This window comes from Pimephales promelas, chromosome 7, assembly GCF_988280905.1.
Source record: "Pimephales promelas chromosome 7, fPimPro1.hap1.1, whole genome shotgun sequence".
Lineage (NCBI taxonomy): Eukaryota > Metazoa > Chordata > Actinopteri > Cypriniformes > Leuciscidae > Pimephales > Pimephales promelas.
The window spans coordinates 23921740-23935570 of record NC_142775.1 but is presented as its reverse complement, the minus strand read 5'-3'; the positions used below and the strand labels follow the sequence as shown (position 1 = coordinate 23935570).

Below are 13831 nucleotides of genomic sequence, written 5' to 3'. Positions count from 1 at the left end.
GTTTTTACACCATATATTTGAAAATCAAAACACTTTATACTCAATTGTCAAAAAATGTACTCGAATCAATGAACAGCATTTATGAAGCTCCATTCTTACAGATCATTAACTAAAAAAAGTTGTTTTGGTGTTTAGTTACCCTTTAAACTGAAAAAAAAGTAATTCAATTAATATTATCCATAATAGGCTACTATGAATTAGTAGGCTACATGTTTAAAACAATGACTTAACATAAACCTAAACCATTTCAATAATTACACATTAATTACATATGAAAAGAAAATATCAATATATATCAATATATATCAATACATCAGTCTTTCAAAAAATGGAAAGTTTCAAATAATGGAAAGCTACAGTTGAGCTGTAATTTTGGCTATTAAATTGCCCCCATTAAAGCTTTATAAAAAAGTTAGTGTGCTTGTTTGCCCATGAGACAAAAGTGTCAAATCAGCATTTGCAAGTAAACTATTTTATTTTATATATATATATATATATATATATATATATATATATATATATATTATTCAAAATGTTAACACATAATATTCAAAATGTTAACACAACACCCCTTGAGTTGATTATATAGTCAAATTTCAATATAATATTGGGTATGCATTCTGTGGTGAAGAATATATTCTTCACCACAGAATGCATACACAATATTATATTGAAATTTGACTATATACTATATAATCAACTCAAGGGGTGTTGTGTTAACATTTTGAATGTCAGGGAAGAAAAATAAATGTGCACAGATTCATTTTAATGCCCACATTTCAACTGTGAGTTTTTAAATGCAATTGATCCCATTTTCTGACACATAATTTAATCCTGATCCTGTGTAACCATAATAATATGAACATATCAGACATGGTCTCTGTGTAATGCTTGTTAATGGAAATACTATGTAAAACATCAACAGCACATATATTAAAAAGCCATTTATATGTTAGTTACACAATTATGTCAGTAGTCTTTCAAGTAGTCATTTTGAACAGTTCAAGAAGTCTGGAGACCGGAACATTTTAGCATGCAGCTTTAAAATGCAGCAAGGGACGTGTCGATTTCATAAACTGATCTCTTCCTGGATTTTCTTCCGTTTCTGGAGTCTGGCACATTTGGGACACGATTCATCACGGACACATGAGATGTGGAAACAGGCTCTGCAATCTAAAAAGAAATCCAAGGTACAAGGCTACTGTCATTTCATGAAATGCAGGAATGGCCTTACACAGCTTGTATTAATGAGTTCTCTTCTTACACTGACTGCTAAAGCAAGTTGAACAGAAACATTGTTTTGAGTTATTTTGAAAACAGAGTGTTGGAAATGCATTTAGTATGTTGATATCTGACCTTGGCAGCGTGTGCAGATGTCTCTCTGAAAAGGGAAAAGCACTTCTTTCCCATGACAGAACTCACAGATAAAACCTTTGGCCTGACACAGCTGAAGATTGTAAGAGAGATGGTGACTGTTGAGATTTATACAAAGATAGTACAGTGTAATGATCTACGTATACACTGTTCATTGTAAAACTTTTTTTTTTTTTTTGTTCCACAGATACAATGTTTATATATAAACCATGTTAGACCACGACTGTGATCATACAATCCTATAATCACGCATCATTTACAAAAATTGACTTTGTAGGCGTCTAAATAATAGCTGGACAAACCTCACAAAGGTCTATGTGAGCAACTGCAGACTGCAGCAAGGCTTTTGCAATGGTACAGAGCTGACCCTTTTTCACCCTGATGAGTTCATCCATTGAAAAGAAGTGGAGTTCCTGCATCAGGTGAGCAGGAAGTTGTTCAAACTCATTTAGGACTCTGGTTAGAGAAACAGGTGTCAACAAAGAAAAACCTACTCACTACCCAGCTTTCTTAAAGAAACATGATATCCTGCTTGTTTGTGGCACTGCCAAGAATGTCCATTATGAATTCTCTATACCGAAATTGGCCGGAAACAAGAGTGCTAGAGAAGAGACAAATCACCCAGCTGATAGTCTGCATGTACTCAGAAGCTTTTTGATGAATATTAGTTGCTCCTGTAGTTCCTAAAGTAAATGAGAGAACATAATTAATATTATCATGAGATAACAACCCATGCAACCTGATTTACCTGATATCACCCCAGCAAAACACATACATACTGTATACTCTACAAAAACAAGGCAGAATAAAACACTCACTCTGAAATGCTGTAGCTCTTTGGCCTGGCTGTACAGGTTTTTGGCCACACTTGTAAGTTTGAAAAGCGGTTGCTGCCATATAGAGTCCAGTATTTGTCTGGAAAAATGGCAGACCGGATACCGTGCAAAATCCCAGTTATTCAGAACCCGAGCTGGAATCACTGATTCCAAACCACCGTGGCAGCCATCACAAAAGTATCTTCCCAGATAGTCACAATACCGCAATTTCTTCATATACCCTTGGGAGGGAGACATTTTCAAGGTTTAACGTAACAGGACTATACGTTTTGGATCGCATGAATCATATTAAGAGCAGCTTCATTACTCACTGGGCTCGACTTCAGTACCACAACCTGCACACAGGAAGTACTGTGAAGTGATGACATCACTGCGTCTGAAAACATATTTATATGAACACCCGTGTGAAAAAGAAATGCGCTTACTTCTATATGTGCACTTGTAGTCTACTATTAAGTTGCATATAATATAATAATAGTGAAAGACCACTTACTAAAATAGAGTACACTTTCATGACTGTTTCACACCTTTAAAATTTACATAACTAAGTCACATGTAAAGTACTTGCTTTTATTTTGCGTGTTATTAAGCATTACATTTACAGTATTTTTCTTCCTTATTTAAAAATATATTTAAATGCATGACAATGAAGTTTCAATAGAAATGACATAAAATAGTTTACCATAAATGCTATCATGCTATCAAGATGTACTTGAGTCTTACTACAAAATATTTGTTGCAGTTAAAGGAATAGTTCAGCCAAAAAATCATCTACTTACCTTCAAGTTGTTCCAAAGCTGTATGCATTTCTTTTTTTCTGTTGAACACAAAAGAAGATATTTTGAAGAATCATGGTAACCAAACAGTTGATTGGCCCCATACTTCCATTAGTATTCAAGTCAATGGGGCCCATCAACTGTTAATGAATACCCATATTCTTCCAAATATCTTCTTTTGTGTTCAGCTCAATATAGAAATCATACAGGTTTGGAACAACCTGAGGATGAGTAAATGATGGCCGAATTGTTGTTGTTGTTTTTTTTTTTTTTTTTTTTACTATTTCAAAGTAACACTTGCTTGAATGTATAAACTCTGTTAATGAATATGGTGGTCTTGCTCACCTGTGTGTTGGCTGGACACATAAGATGATTTGAAATCTGGGTGGAGCCCAGGTTAATGTTCCTCTCATTCTGGTCTTCTGCATGATCTCTTCAGTTAGACTGATCCTGTCCTCTGCCAAAGCGACCTGCAGGGAAAAAAAAAAAAAAAAAACAGTTAGAATTGATCAATTCATTCTGATGAAAAGTATATGTCCTTAAAACAGTTCTATGTGTGTACCAAAGAGAGGTGTGTGTGTGTGTGTGTGTGTGTGTGTGTGTGTGTGTGTGTGTGGCTGCACCTGTGTGTTCTCACTCAGTGCATGAATGTGTGTTGTTTATGCATAACCATTCTCACTTCCTGCAGAGCAGAGTTGAGGTTGACAGGGTTTTGCAGTTGCTCAGATGGGAACCACTGCTTCCTGAACTCTGACACCAAATTCTGGGCTAAATCTTCAGCAGACCACTGCATTCTATAGCTCTGGAGACAACTGAGAATAAAACAATTCTGTCTGGAACTTGTGCATAAAAAAACGTAAAAATAATTACATGAACTTGTGCATGTAGAATTCAGTGCATACCTCTGAAATGAAGCTAGGGAGTGTCTGTTTGAAGACAGTTGGGAGGCGCTGTCATCTGACAGAGAAACAAATAGACAAGATTTTTCTTTATATTTGCTTCAGAACAGGAATTGTTTTTCTTTTAAAACTATTACACAATCTGCATGGTGGGGTGTCATACTTTTGCATTATGATTATATAGAAACAATTTCTTTGTAACTGGCTATAGCGGTTCACAAATGGGGTTTATACTTCAACATTATGTAATAACTACAATTTAATAATACAAAACGATGTTTGCACAGCATTTATTAATCTTGATTAATGTTCCTTTCTTTGTATACTAAGTTATTTTTTAAACTGAGTTTTGTGATAATGATCGGCTGATTGTGCATTATCCTGCTTCTTACATGACATGAAATATTCATTTGAGTTTAAAGCTTTCGCTAAGAAAAATAGTACTAAATAATCAGCCAAACAGGGCAACAGCATACAGTAAATACTTAATAGTTTTATGGTAAAAGACCTACTAAAATGTAGTCTTCTGAGGTGACACAAGACCAGGGTTTTTTGTGAAACTCGTGAGAGTATTACCCGAGACTATAGCACCAGTTATCATTATTTAACTATAAAACAGTATGTCACTGATAAATGCTAAGAAAATATTCTCAACTGTTAGTTAAATGACACCTACCGCATTCATTAATGTTAACATTTGAACATTATTGTAAAATGTACTTATAATTGTGGTGAAGTCATTGCTTATTTCAGCAAAATACAGCCTGCAGAAAACACTACTGATGACCAGCTGTTTTTTTTTGAGTCCAGGTCAGCATTATCTGATATTTGCAGGACCACATCACATGCGGATGACACGGGATTTTGTCGCAACACAATCTGATCTTACCCTCAAACCCGCTGTCAAAGGAAGAGATTGAATCAGTTTTTGAAGTATTGTGTGTTTCACATCTGTCTTGATGTGGATGTGCATTTTTTAACTGCTGCAGACACACAACCCATTTCACAGCCTCCAGAACTTCCAGCACCATATCCACAACTACAAAATGAGCATTTTCCTGCAGACAAACAACAATATATACTTTACTGTATATGCTATAGGCTCTGAAGATGCAAATGCCCAGAGTTTAGTCTTAAAAATGATGCACTATTGTTGACCTATTATGCAAAATTCAATTTTACATGGTGTTTGATCATAAATGTGTGTCAGCATTGTGTGTACACAACCACCCAATAATGGAAAAAAAATCCACCCACACAATTTTTATCCCCATAAATCAAAAGCAGTGTCTCAGAATTAGCATTTGCAGATTCTAACTATGCTTAGGCCACGCCCACTATTGCTGAAGGACTCTGCTCTATTAGAATCGACCCCGCCCTCAGTGAACTGTACACAGTCCGCATGTTTATCTCATTGCCAAAGCATTAAAGCAGCATTCAAGTAACAAATGAATTACAAGCTAATTATGATAAGTTAATTAAATCAAGAACAGTGAGTAATTTTCTGTTTTTCTTTTGTTGTTTAACAGGATAGAAGTAAGTAGGCGACTGCATATTACGCTGCTGTTACAGTGTCACTATAATACACAGATCTAATGTACACATGTGATTTCTTCACTTTCGCCTATTCACAGACATAACTGACTGTGTTTATGTGAACCATGTGTGTATTTGACATTTTAAGCGCAATAAGACGTGAAAGAGAATTTAGTTTAACAGCTTTCTGTGCGCGTTCTTCAGATGTGTGCGCTCAGAAAACCAATTATCAGTATTTTAAACTGATATGGCTTTAAAATGCATTAGACTTTCGCGATGATAAAGAACTGCAATGTCACATGAGCATGACCACGATAGACATGATAATAATAAAACCAAACATATGTTTTAGTTTTTGGCAGAGTCTTCAAGGCATGAGCTGTACAGGCTCCACCCTCTTCTGGAAAGCAGGGTGTGGCGCAGAATTTAAAGATACATGCACAAAAACAGTATAGTTTTCCTTCCACTCAAAAATGGGCATTTACACTATATATGGTGTCATAAATGATTCGAGGTATTTTGAGATGGAACTTTACAGACAGAGACGTATTAGCTATCTTGTTAAAAGGGGGCATGGTCCCATTTAAATTGGCCCATTCCTCATGCCTCAAAATCATTTTTACAGCATACCTACCTTGTCCAAACTGTAGAAGTCTTCTGTGGCTTGGTCTGAGCCCCTCTGCCTAGATGGTAGTGGGATGTCAGAGCAGGCTCTTTTAGTCTTTGACTGGAAACCCTCATGTAACCGTCCAGACACTAAAGACTGGCTGTGAAGCTGAGTGTCCTGAGAGACACTTGAAATTCCTCGGCCATGATTACCTGCGAGGAACTGTGTCTGTCCTGAAGAGCCCTTGGGTGAATCATTGTGATCAAGGTCTCTCTCTTTCTCAACACGACTGAATCTATGTGCACTTGGATCGTTTGATTTCGTCATTGGAGAGATGGATAGTTCCCATATTGGAGGTGTGAAAGACAGATCAGACGTCTTTTCTGTCTCTGTGTTGTGTCTCTTGCGGGACATGACAGGGCTGCTCCGGGGTAGATGGTACTGTTCCTCAGGGACGTGCAGGTCTGAATCCCATTCATTGCACATCTTCAGTCCACTTTCATCGATATCATCCTCATCAGTGTTGTCAGAGGGATTCTCATTTAAATCAGAATTCACTAACCATTTAACAAAATGCAGCTCTCTGATGGTACTGCTACTGCTGCTACCAGCATTTGCCTGGAGGAAGAGAGAGGACATGGCACTATATATATATAAACAAAAACATAAACATGAGTTCAGATGCAAAAGCCTCTAAATGCCATTTGAAATTTTCTTCTTTAATGATGATTTTTATCAAACTTGTATATTTAACTTCAGTAATTTCACTTAAATAACAATTCATAGGTAATTATCATTGCCATTTAAGTGAAATTACTAAACTTAAATATACAAGCTTGATAAAAATGATCATTCTAGAAGAAAATTTCAATGCACTTAGAGGCTTTTGCAACTAAACTCTTCAATATATAAATATATATATATAAAAAATATCTCCTTGATTTTCTTCAGAAGAAAGAAAGTCATACAGGTTTGGAATGACATGAATGTTGGTAAATTTCAGTCAATTCAAATTTTGGCTGAACTGTCAAAACTGCACCAGTTTGTCTTTAAGCAGTATTCGAACAAGCGTGTTTCTCAATAATTCTGACCGACTAGCAAAGAGATAAAATCCAGTAAAACTCACCATATTTTGTTCGTGAAAATGGGAGAAAAGTTGTTTCCTTTCGTTTAAGATATGATCTGATTCGTCTCAAGCAGTTTCACTTCCTCAAATACATTATAAGCCAGTTCTCTAATTTTCTTAGAGAAGCAGAACAGCTTGATTGGATGACTAATCTAATAAGGAAAAAAGTATAATATGATTGTTTAAATGTTCTTAATATGTTTTGAGTTTAATGCTTGTTTTAAATATAAATAAATTTGGTTACACTTTATTTTACAGTGTAATTATGCATAATTTATAGTTATTACTGTACATGTAAGATGTGTAACAAGGACAATAAAATTAAATTTTTCTTGTAAAGTTCTTGTAAAGTCAGTCATAAACCTTAGCACATTTGCATGAAGTCAGGCATATTGTGTATTTTTCACATTAAACATAAATTTTGTCAAATCATAAACACTATAAGAAATTAAAGATTTTTGGAGTTCATTATACAGACTCACTTGTACAAACACTTTCAGAATGTTCTTCTTAAATCTACTCGTCAAAATGTTAACGCTATTTATTATTTTTGAGTAGCCTACCATTTATGACCATATTTATATTTTGTAATCTGAAGCATCTAAAATAATTATTGATAGTGTGTATATAATATATAATGTATAATATTACAATATAACAGTGCATATTATAATATAACACTCTCATTACTACTGTCCCCTAATTATTTGTCCAATTATAACTTAGCCTATTTAGAAAATAAATGCCTAGCTTAATCTGAGGGTATGAGAGTATGCATTTATTGATTATTTAATAATCATAGAATTAAAAAAAAATGTTTTAATAAGAATCTCCATCTGGCTAAGTACGAGTAACATCCCAGATAGCACAAGGCTGTTTGATGTGCTATGGTCTCATCCCAAGAAGTCACATAACTGACGTCTTGGGACATCTTTTGACCACACGTCAACGTCCGCCTTTTTAGGGTACCCTTAAACGTCGGTTACATGACGATCCCGGGCCGTCATACAACTGACGCTACCTTTAACGTCGGTTAGGTGAAGGGGTAGGGGTAGGTTTAGGTCTGGGGTAGGGTTAGGATCCGATAACGTCATCTAACCAAAGTTTAACCCTTCGGGGTCGCCAATCACGCCGGCGTGATCAAGTTACATGTCCAGTTTAAGACGTCGAAGCATAAAAACAAAGTCATGTTGAGCGCTGCTGTCTTCTGTCGAAAGTGCTGACTTGAAATTCTATTTTACTTTTTTTTGTGTTGATTGAGAATGAGGAGTTGACGTCATTTTACAGTGCCCCTCCCCTTTCCGCCATGTTGGTAGGATTCCCACGGCAAAACAGTATTGATTACATGTGTTTTTAGCTCGGTAGTAGAGGAGTTTCTCGCAATACCGCACTGTTTTACCATGCCTGGAAGTAACTGCTGCGTTAAAAACTCCTCCAGTAGCTCACACGATACATATGGAAAACATAGTAACAATGGAATTAAGTTTTTGGGGTTGCCGAAATTGACACAGCAGGGAGAGTCTGATCTAACGAGGAGACGCCGGATTGCTAGGTTTGTTGATGCCTTTAGTATACGATTTTCACTGTTTGCTGTGCCTTAACGAACATATGCAAAAGTGTTGTTTGAGTGCCTTGTTCATTACTTTTTTATTTCATTTAAATAAATGTTTGAAACAACTTGATATGGCTTAACAATATTTATTGAAAACTGAAATATATAGGCTATTTGGACAACATAAGTTTCATGGACAACATAAGTAATAATAATAATAAAATAATAATACTTTTATTAGTGCAAAAGAACAAATATATTGATGCTGCTTCTCCAAATACAGCTGTTTTGCATTTTGTGTGAGTTTGTTCCTATAAGGTCCCCTTTCTTTCGCCTTATCTTTTAGCATTGGTTTACTTTCTTCCTTTTTTTCTCGTATTCTTAGATCCATCTCTGTCCTGCCAAAATAATACATGCGCGAAAATTTAAGAGCTCTGGAATGTTTAGTCGCGTCTATGGGTTCTAAAGGCGTTTCCCCTGGTAACCGATAGCGTCTCCAACCATCATGGCCGACCGGCTCAGACCCCACCCAAATAGGCACGTGACTCCTCATTCTCAATAGTAAAAACGGAGATAGGATAATTTAAACTTTATATAAAAAATTTACGCGTATATTGACACGTTCGTAAAAGAACGCAAGATGGGATGTGACAGACGTTGCATTTATTCTAATAACTTTGTCGGTTTTTGTCATAAAACAAAACGTAGAAAAATGTGTGAATCTGCTGATTCTGCTCTTCAGGCTGCATATTTTACAAATTAAGAGGAGCCAACTAAGCAAAGACGCGAAAGTGAAAGGCAGGAGATTTACGGAGTAGACAAAGAGAGACATACGTTATATATATGAAGAGTTCAGATGAAAAAGCCTCTAAATGCCATTTGAAATTTTCTTCTTTAATGATGATTTTTAGCAAACTTGTATATTTAAGTTCAGTAATTTCACTTAAATAACAATTAATAGGTAATTATCATTGCCATTTTAGTGAAATTACTAAACTTAAATATACAAGTTTGATAAAAATCATCATTATAGAAGAAAAGAGAGAGAGAGAGAGAGAGAGAGAGAGAGAGAGAGAGAGAGAGAGAGAGAGAGAGAGAGAGAGAGAGAGAGAGAGAGAAATTATTGCTTGTTTGAGTAGATTTCGAGAGTAGTTTAGGAGTGGTGTAGATAGTTTAGGAGTAGGTAGTTTAGGAGTAGTGTAGATAGTTTAGGAGTAGTTTAGGGTCAGATTAGATAAACTGTTTTGAGGAGTGGCAAAAAAAAAACAAAAAAAACAAAACAACAACAAATAAACACACCCGATATTTGTTGTAATTATTTGAATGTACGGTTTGATTTTGTGTTCATTTTACCTTTTGTGTGGTATATTTGCACTACTGAGGAACCCCTCTTACTCAAGGAATGAAAGCTGTGTAATTGTACATGAAGTGTTTTGTAGTTTCTAAGCAAAAAAAGGAAAGAAAAAATGCCTATTGCCACACCTGCTTTTAGCTGCATGTATATAGTTTTTTTATGTTGTATTTGCACTATTTGGGAACCCTCATACTCTGGGAAAGCAAGGCCTTAAAAATAGCTCTCTGTATTTTACCTGTATATTTTGACATTTACAACTTGTGTTTACATTTTAAACCTTTTAAAATGCTTCATTGAGCATGTTTGTGTTTTTTGTAGTACAAAAGCTATAATATTTCTATTCGGATTTTGTGTTTTTTGTGTGATTTTGGGTCCAGTATGTTGATACAGTACATCAAAGTGATAAACTAATTGTCTGGTCATATAGGTGATGTAGGGCCACTAGTGGGGTGAAAGGTGGTGACAATTATAGGGACCCCCGCTGACCAGGGGGCCCCACAAAAGTTACTATTTGTTGTATAAATAATATTTATATTAGTTGCCTGAGATTTAAATGAAAACCACAAAACGTTCAATTCACCTTTGGCTAAGCCACGCCCTAGAATGTAGATTGACCAATCACAGATCAGCCAAGAACCAGCTCCCACAGAGGTCTGACAGTTTTTCACTGCGCTCCATTGACTTTCAACACAGGCGTCTCATATTTTTGGTCTCGGCAGGCTATTACCTTCGAAGTTTTATCCAAAATATCACTTTGATCTATTGTATCAACATACTGGACCCAAAATCACAAACGTTGTGCTTCGGGCATTTGCAACACAGATACGCGTTTTCCAGAGAGGTTGGAGGGGGGTGTCCGTTTTTTCCCTTCCCAAAACCGAAGTAAAATCCTGACAATGACAAGTGTCGTGTTTGGATTAAAATATGGACGTCCTCAGTCAGCTAAACCCCACAAAGATCAACAAGCACATCTTTGTTTACTTCTAACCTTACTGTGAGTGTGAAGTTATACTAGTTAGACTGTTTTATAATGTTTTAGGTTATGATTTCGGTTCTCATACCGGTTGTTGATACGGTAGCACACTAATAAATACAACGTTATACAGTACTTGTGTAGTCCGTTTGCTTTGTAATAACGATTATAGAAGTGAATAGAGACCTACCCAGCTTTACATGAACAGTGTTGCTCCCTGATTGTTAGTCCCAGCCTCCGTCTCGATTATACGGAGCCCCCCTAGTCCCACTTTGGCAAAAAAAATTAACTATAGCTGCTAACTATTTTGTGGTCTCAAGATACTAACTCGTGGTCTCAAGATACTAACTCGTGGCCTCAAGATACTAACTCGTGGCCTTAAGATACTAACTCGTGGCCTCAAGATACTAACTCGTGGCCTCAAGATAGTAACTCGTGGCCTCAAGATACTATCTCGTGGCCTCAAGATAGTAACTCGCACCTGCACCCAAATATGAATGAAAACTGTGTTGATTAACTTGACAATGAACAAACGAACATAGTTTTAGACAAATATATTTAGATAGCTAAGCTTTAGATAGCCGGTCCACTGATGTAAACAATGGCAACCGGAACCGATCGTACCCAACATCCGCCCTCAAGCCGGAAGTTAGCATTTTTCTCGTCCACAGAGCGAATTTGGTTAAATATTTTTCCAAATATCTGCTTCTCTTACCTCCATAAAAATGGTTTAGTCCGACCTAAAGTATTTATTAATTATTCAATCAGAGTCAGTGACAAACATCAGGGCTGCGTTCAGCCAAAACATTGAATTTTTTAAACAGAAACGGTGATGCATTGAACACCCCGTTCTGATGACGCAGGGGTTGCAACTATGGAGCCCGATAAGGCCATTCTCTGTGTTCTTTGTGAAAAATTTTCAGAGCCTGATGAAGTCGGTATAAATATGTGTTTATTAGGCTACTACAAAATATACCCAATGTTACAGTAACTGCACTTGCTGCCCAGAACACGAGAACCAATCAATTGAAGGGATTTGTGGAAACTGAAAGCACACATCTTACATAATTCAGACTAAAACACATTCTGTTTAGCCGCACACACTAACTTTATTTGTATTTCATAATGTTTTAATAACCTATTTTCTTTCTAATTTTTAGGAAAAGCACCATTGTTTATTTCTATACCAAATGTCATACACTTGCAATGAAGCTAAAAAATATAGCCTAATAAACTATCATTATGTTGATATCCTATATTTTTACAATAAACGACAAACATATCTTCTAATATCCTCAGTTGTTGTTGCATGTTACGCTCTGCATTGAACACATTTGTTATTATCCTTGAACCCATTGTGCGAGTTCACTTTAATACCGCGTGCTTTATATAGCCTATGTTGCTGCTGATTGGATTGCAGTTCTGACACACCCACCAAACAAGAGAAAACATATCTCAAACCCCGTTGCACACCGTTTCCAGGAAACGACGTTCAACCTATGCGTTCAACTAGGAAACCGTAGCAAATCGTTGTGCACCGTTTTGAACTTGAACGTGGGCAGTTGGACCCAATAAAATTGTAAGTCACCCCAGCTCGTGAACTGAACCAATCCGAGTTGAGGCGGCAGCCCGAAGTTAACATGAACTTGGTGGAGAGCAGGAGACTGACTGTCGGGGAAAAGAAAACATAAATAAGGTACCAGACAAGACGAGGCCAGTCTGCCGTGTACAGTCATTTTTTTTTTATTATCGGTGCGCGCCACAAATCGACCGAATGATTACGTGGAATTCCTGTCTTTTTACACTATTGTAAATCAGAGTTCCAGACTGCGACCATTTTTTGAGAATGTGCTAGTTAAAATTTTATGTGGTTGCATATGCGAGTGGACGCTCGCACCAGAACGCCGTTGTATCGCTGCTGCAGTCCGTAACTTATGTTCAACGTGAACCCTCAAGTCATCCTTGGTGTAAACATTATGAATTCATTTTCAAAACCATGTTTTTGACTTATCCTGAATCACTACGGTACGCCTATAATAAGTGTTTATATTCGCACTATTTTACCGACTCAGATGCGGAGTTGCCCAGTGCCTGCGTGACTCGCCATTGACATTAATGCAGAGAAGTTAGCTCCGGCTACAGTGTTCTTCCGCAAGACACGTGCAGAGTCTGCAGACGTCACGCGCATTGCACACGAGGGTTACACATTGCACATTGCACACGCGCTAATTACGAATTCACGAATTAAGGCATTTAAAAATGAAAATTTCTCACCCTACGTCTTTTCAGCGGTTAGATGAGAGTAATCGCTCGACTGAGGAAAAGGAAATTATTATAAAAAACGGTAAGGAGGGTGAGATTTCTGATTTTTGTTACAATATTTGATAACGAAAAATCTGTATTAGCTTTTATTATAATCCTCTAATCTTTTCAAATGTAATGCATACATTTGAATGTTTAATGATGTTTAAAAGATGATGCTGATAGATAGATAGATAGATAGATAGATAGATAGATCTATCTATCTATCACACAACAATGACACAACAATGTGTGTTTTCTCGATATATTACAACAACCCCTACAACAATGTGTCCAATTGGAGCTTAATCTCAGACAAATAGGGATGGGTCAAAATGTTGTCCAAAAACTATTTTATCTAGGGGTAGATCAAATGAATTACAATATTTATATTATTTTAAAAAATGAATGTATATAATAATATATAATAATATAAATGCATATTTTTGTATATTAATATCATAAAAATATTTTAAATATATTAAAGCTAGGGTATA

At 36.2% G+C, this 13831-nt stretch overlaps 1 protein-coding gene across 2 annotated transcripts; it reads right to left on the bottom strand.

The window, feature by feature from the left end:
- Positions 1 to 759: 759 nt before the first annotated feature.
- On the bottom strand, positions 760 to 7283 carry rubcnl (rubicon like autophagy enhancer). Of its 2 annotated transcripts, none has more exons than XR_005620095.2 (12): positions 7155 to 7283; positions 6056 to 6646; positions 4775 to 4943; positions 3889 to 3943; positions 3666 to 3798; positions 3332 to 3456; positions 2522 to 2586; positions 2193 to 2431; positions 1996 to 2057; positions 1677 to 1830; positions 1357 to 1472; positions 760 to 1173 (listed from the first exon to the last, which is right to left on the bottom strand). XR_005620095.2 is itself a non-coding variant. In XM_039655822.2 (12 exons), the coding sequence occupies exons 1-12, from the start codon at positions 7155 to 7157 to the stop codon at positions 1070 to 1072; spliced, it is 1791 nt and encodes a 596-aa protein (XP_039511756.2). In that variant the 5' UTR covers positions 7158 to 7277; the 3' UTR covers positions 760 to 1069. The 2 variants fall into 2 exon arrangements, 1 of the variants encoding a protein (XP_039511756.2); XM_039655822.2 differs by having other exon boundaries at positions 1357 to 1447; positions 7155 to 7277.
- Positions 7284 to 13831: the final 6548 nt, after the last annotated feature.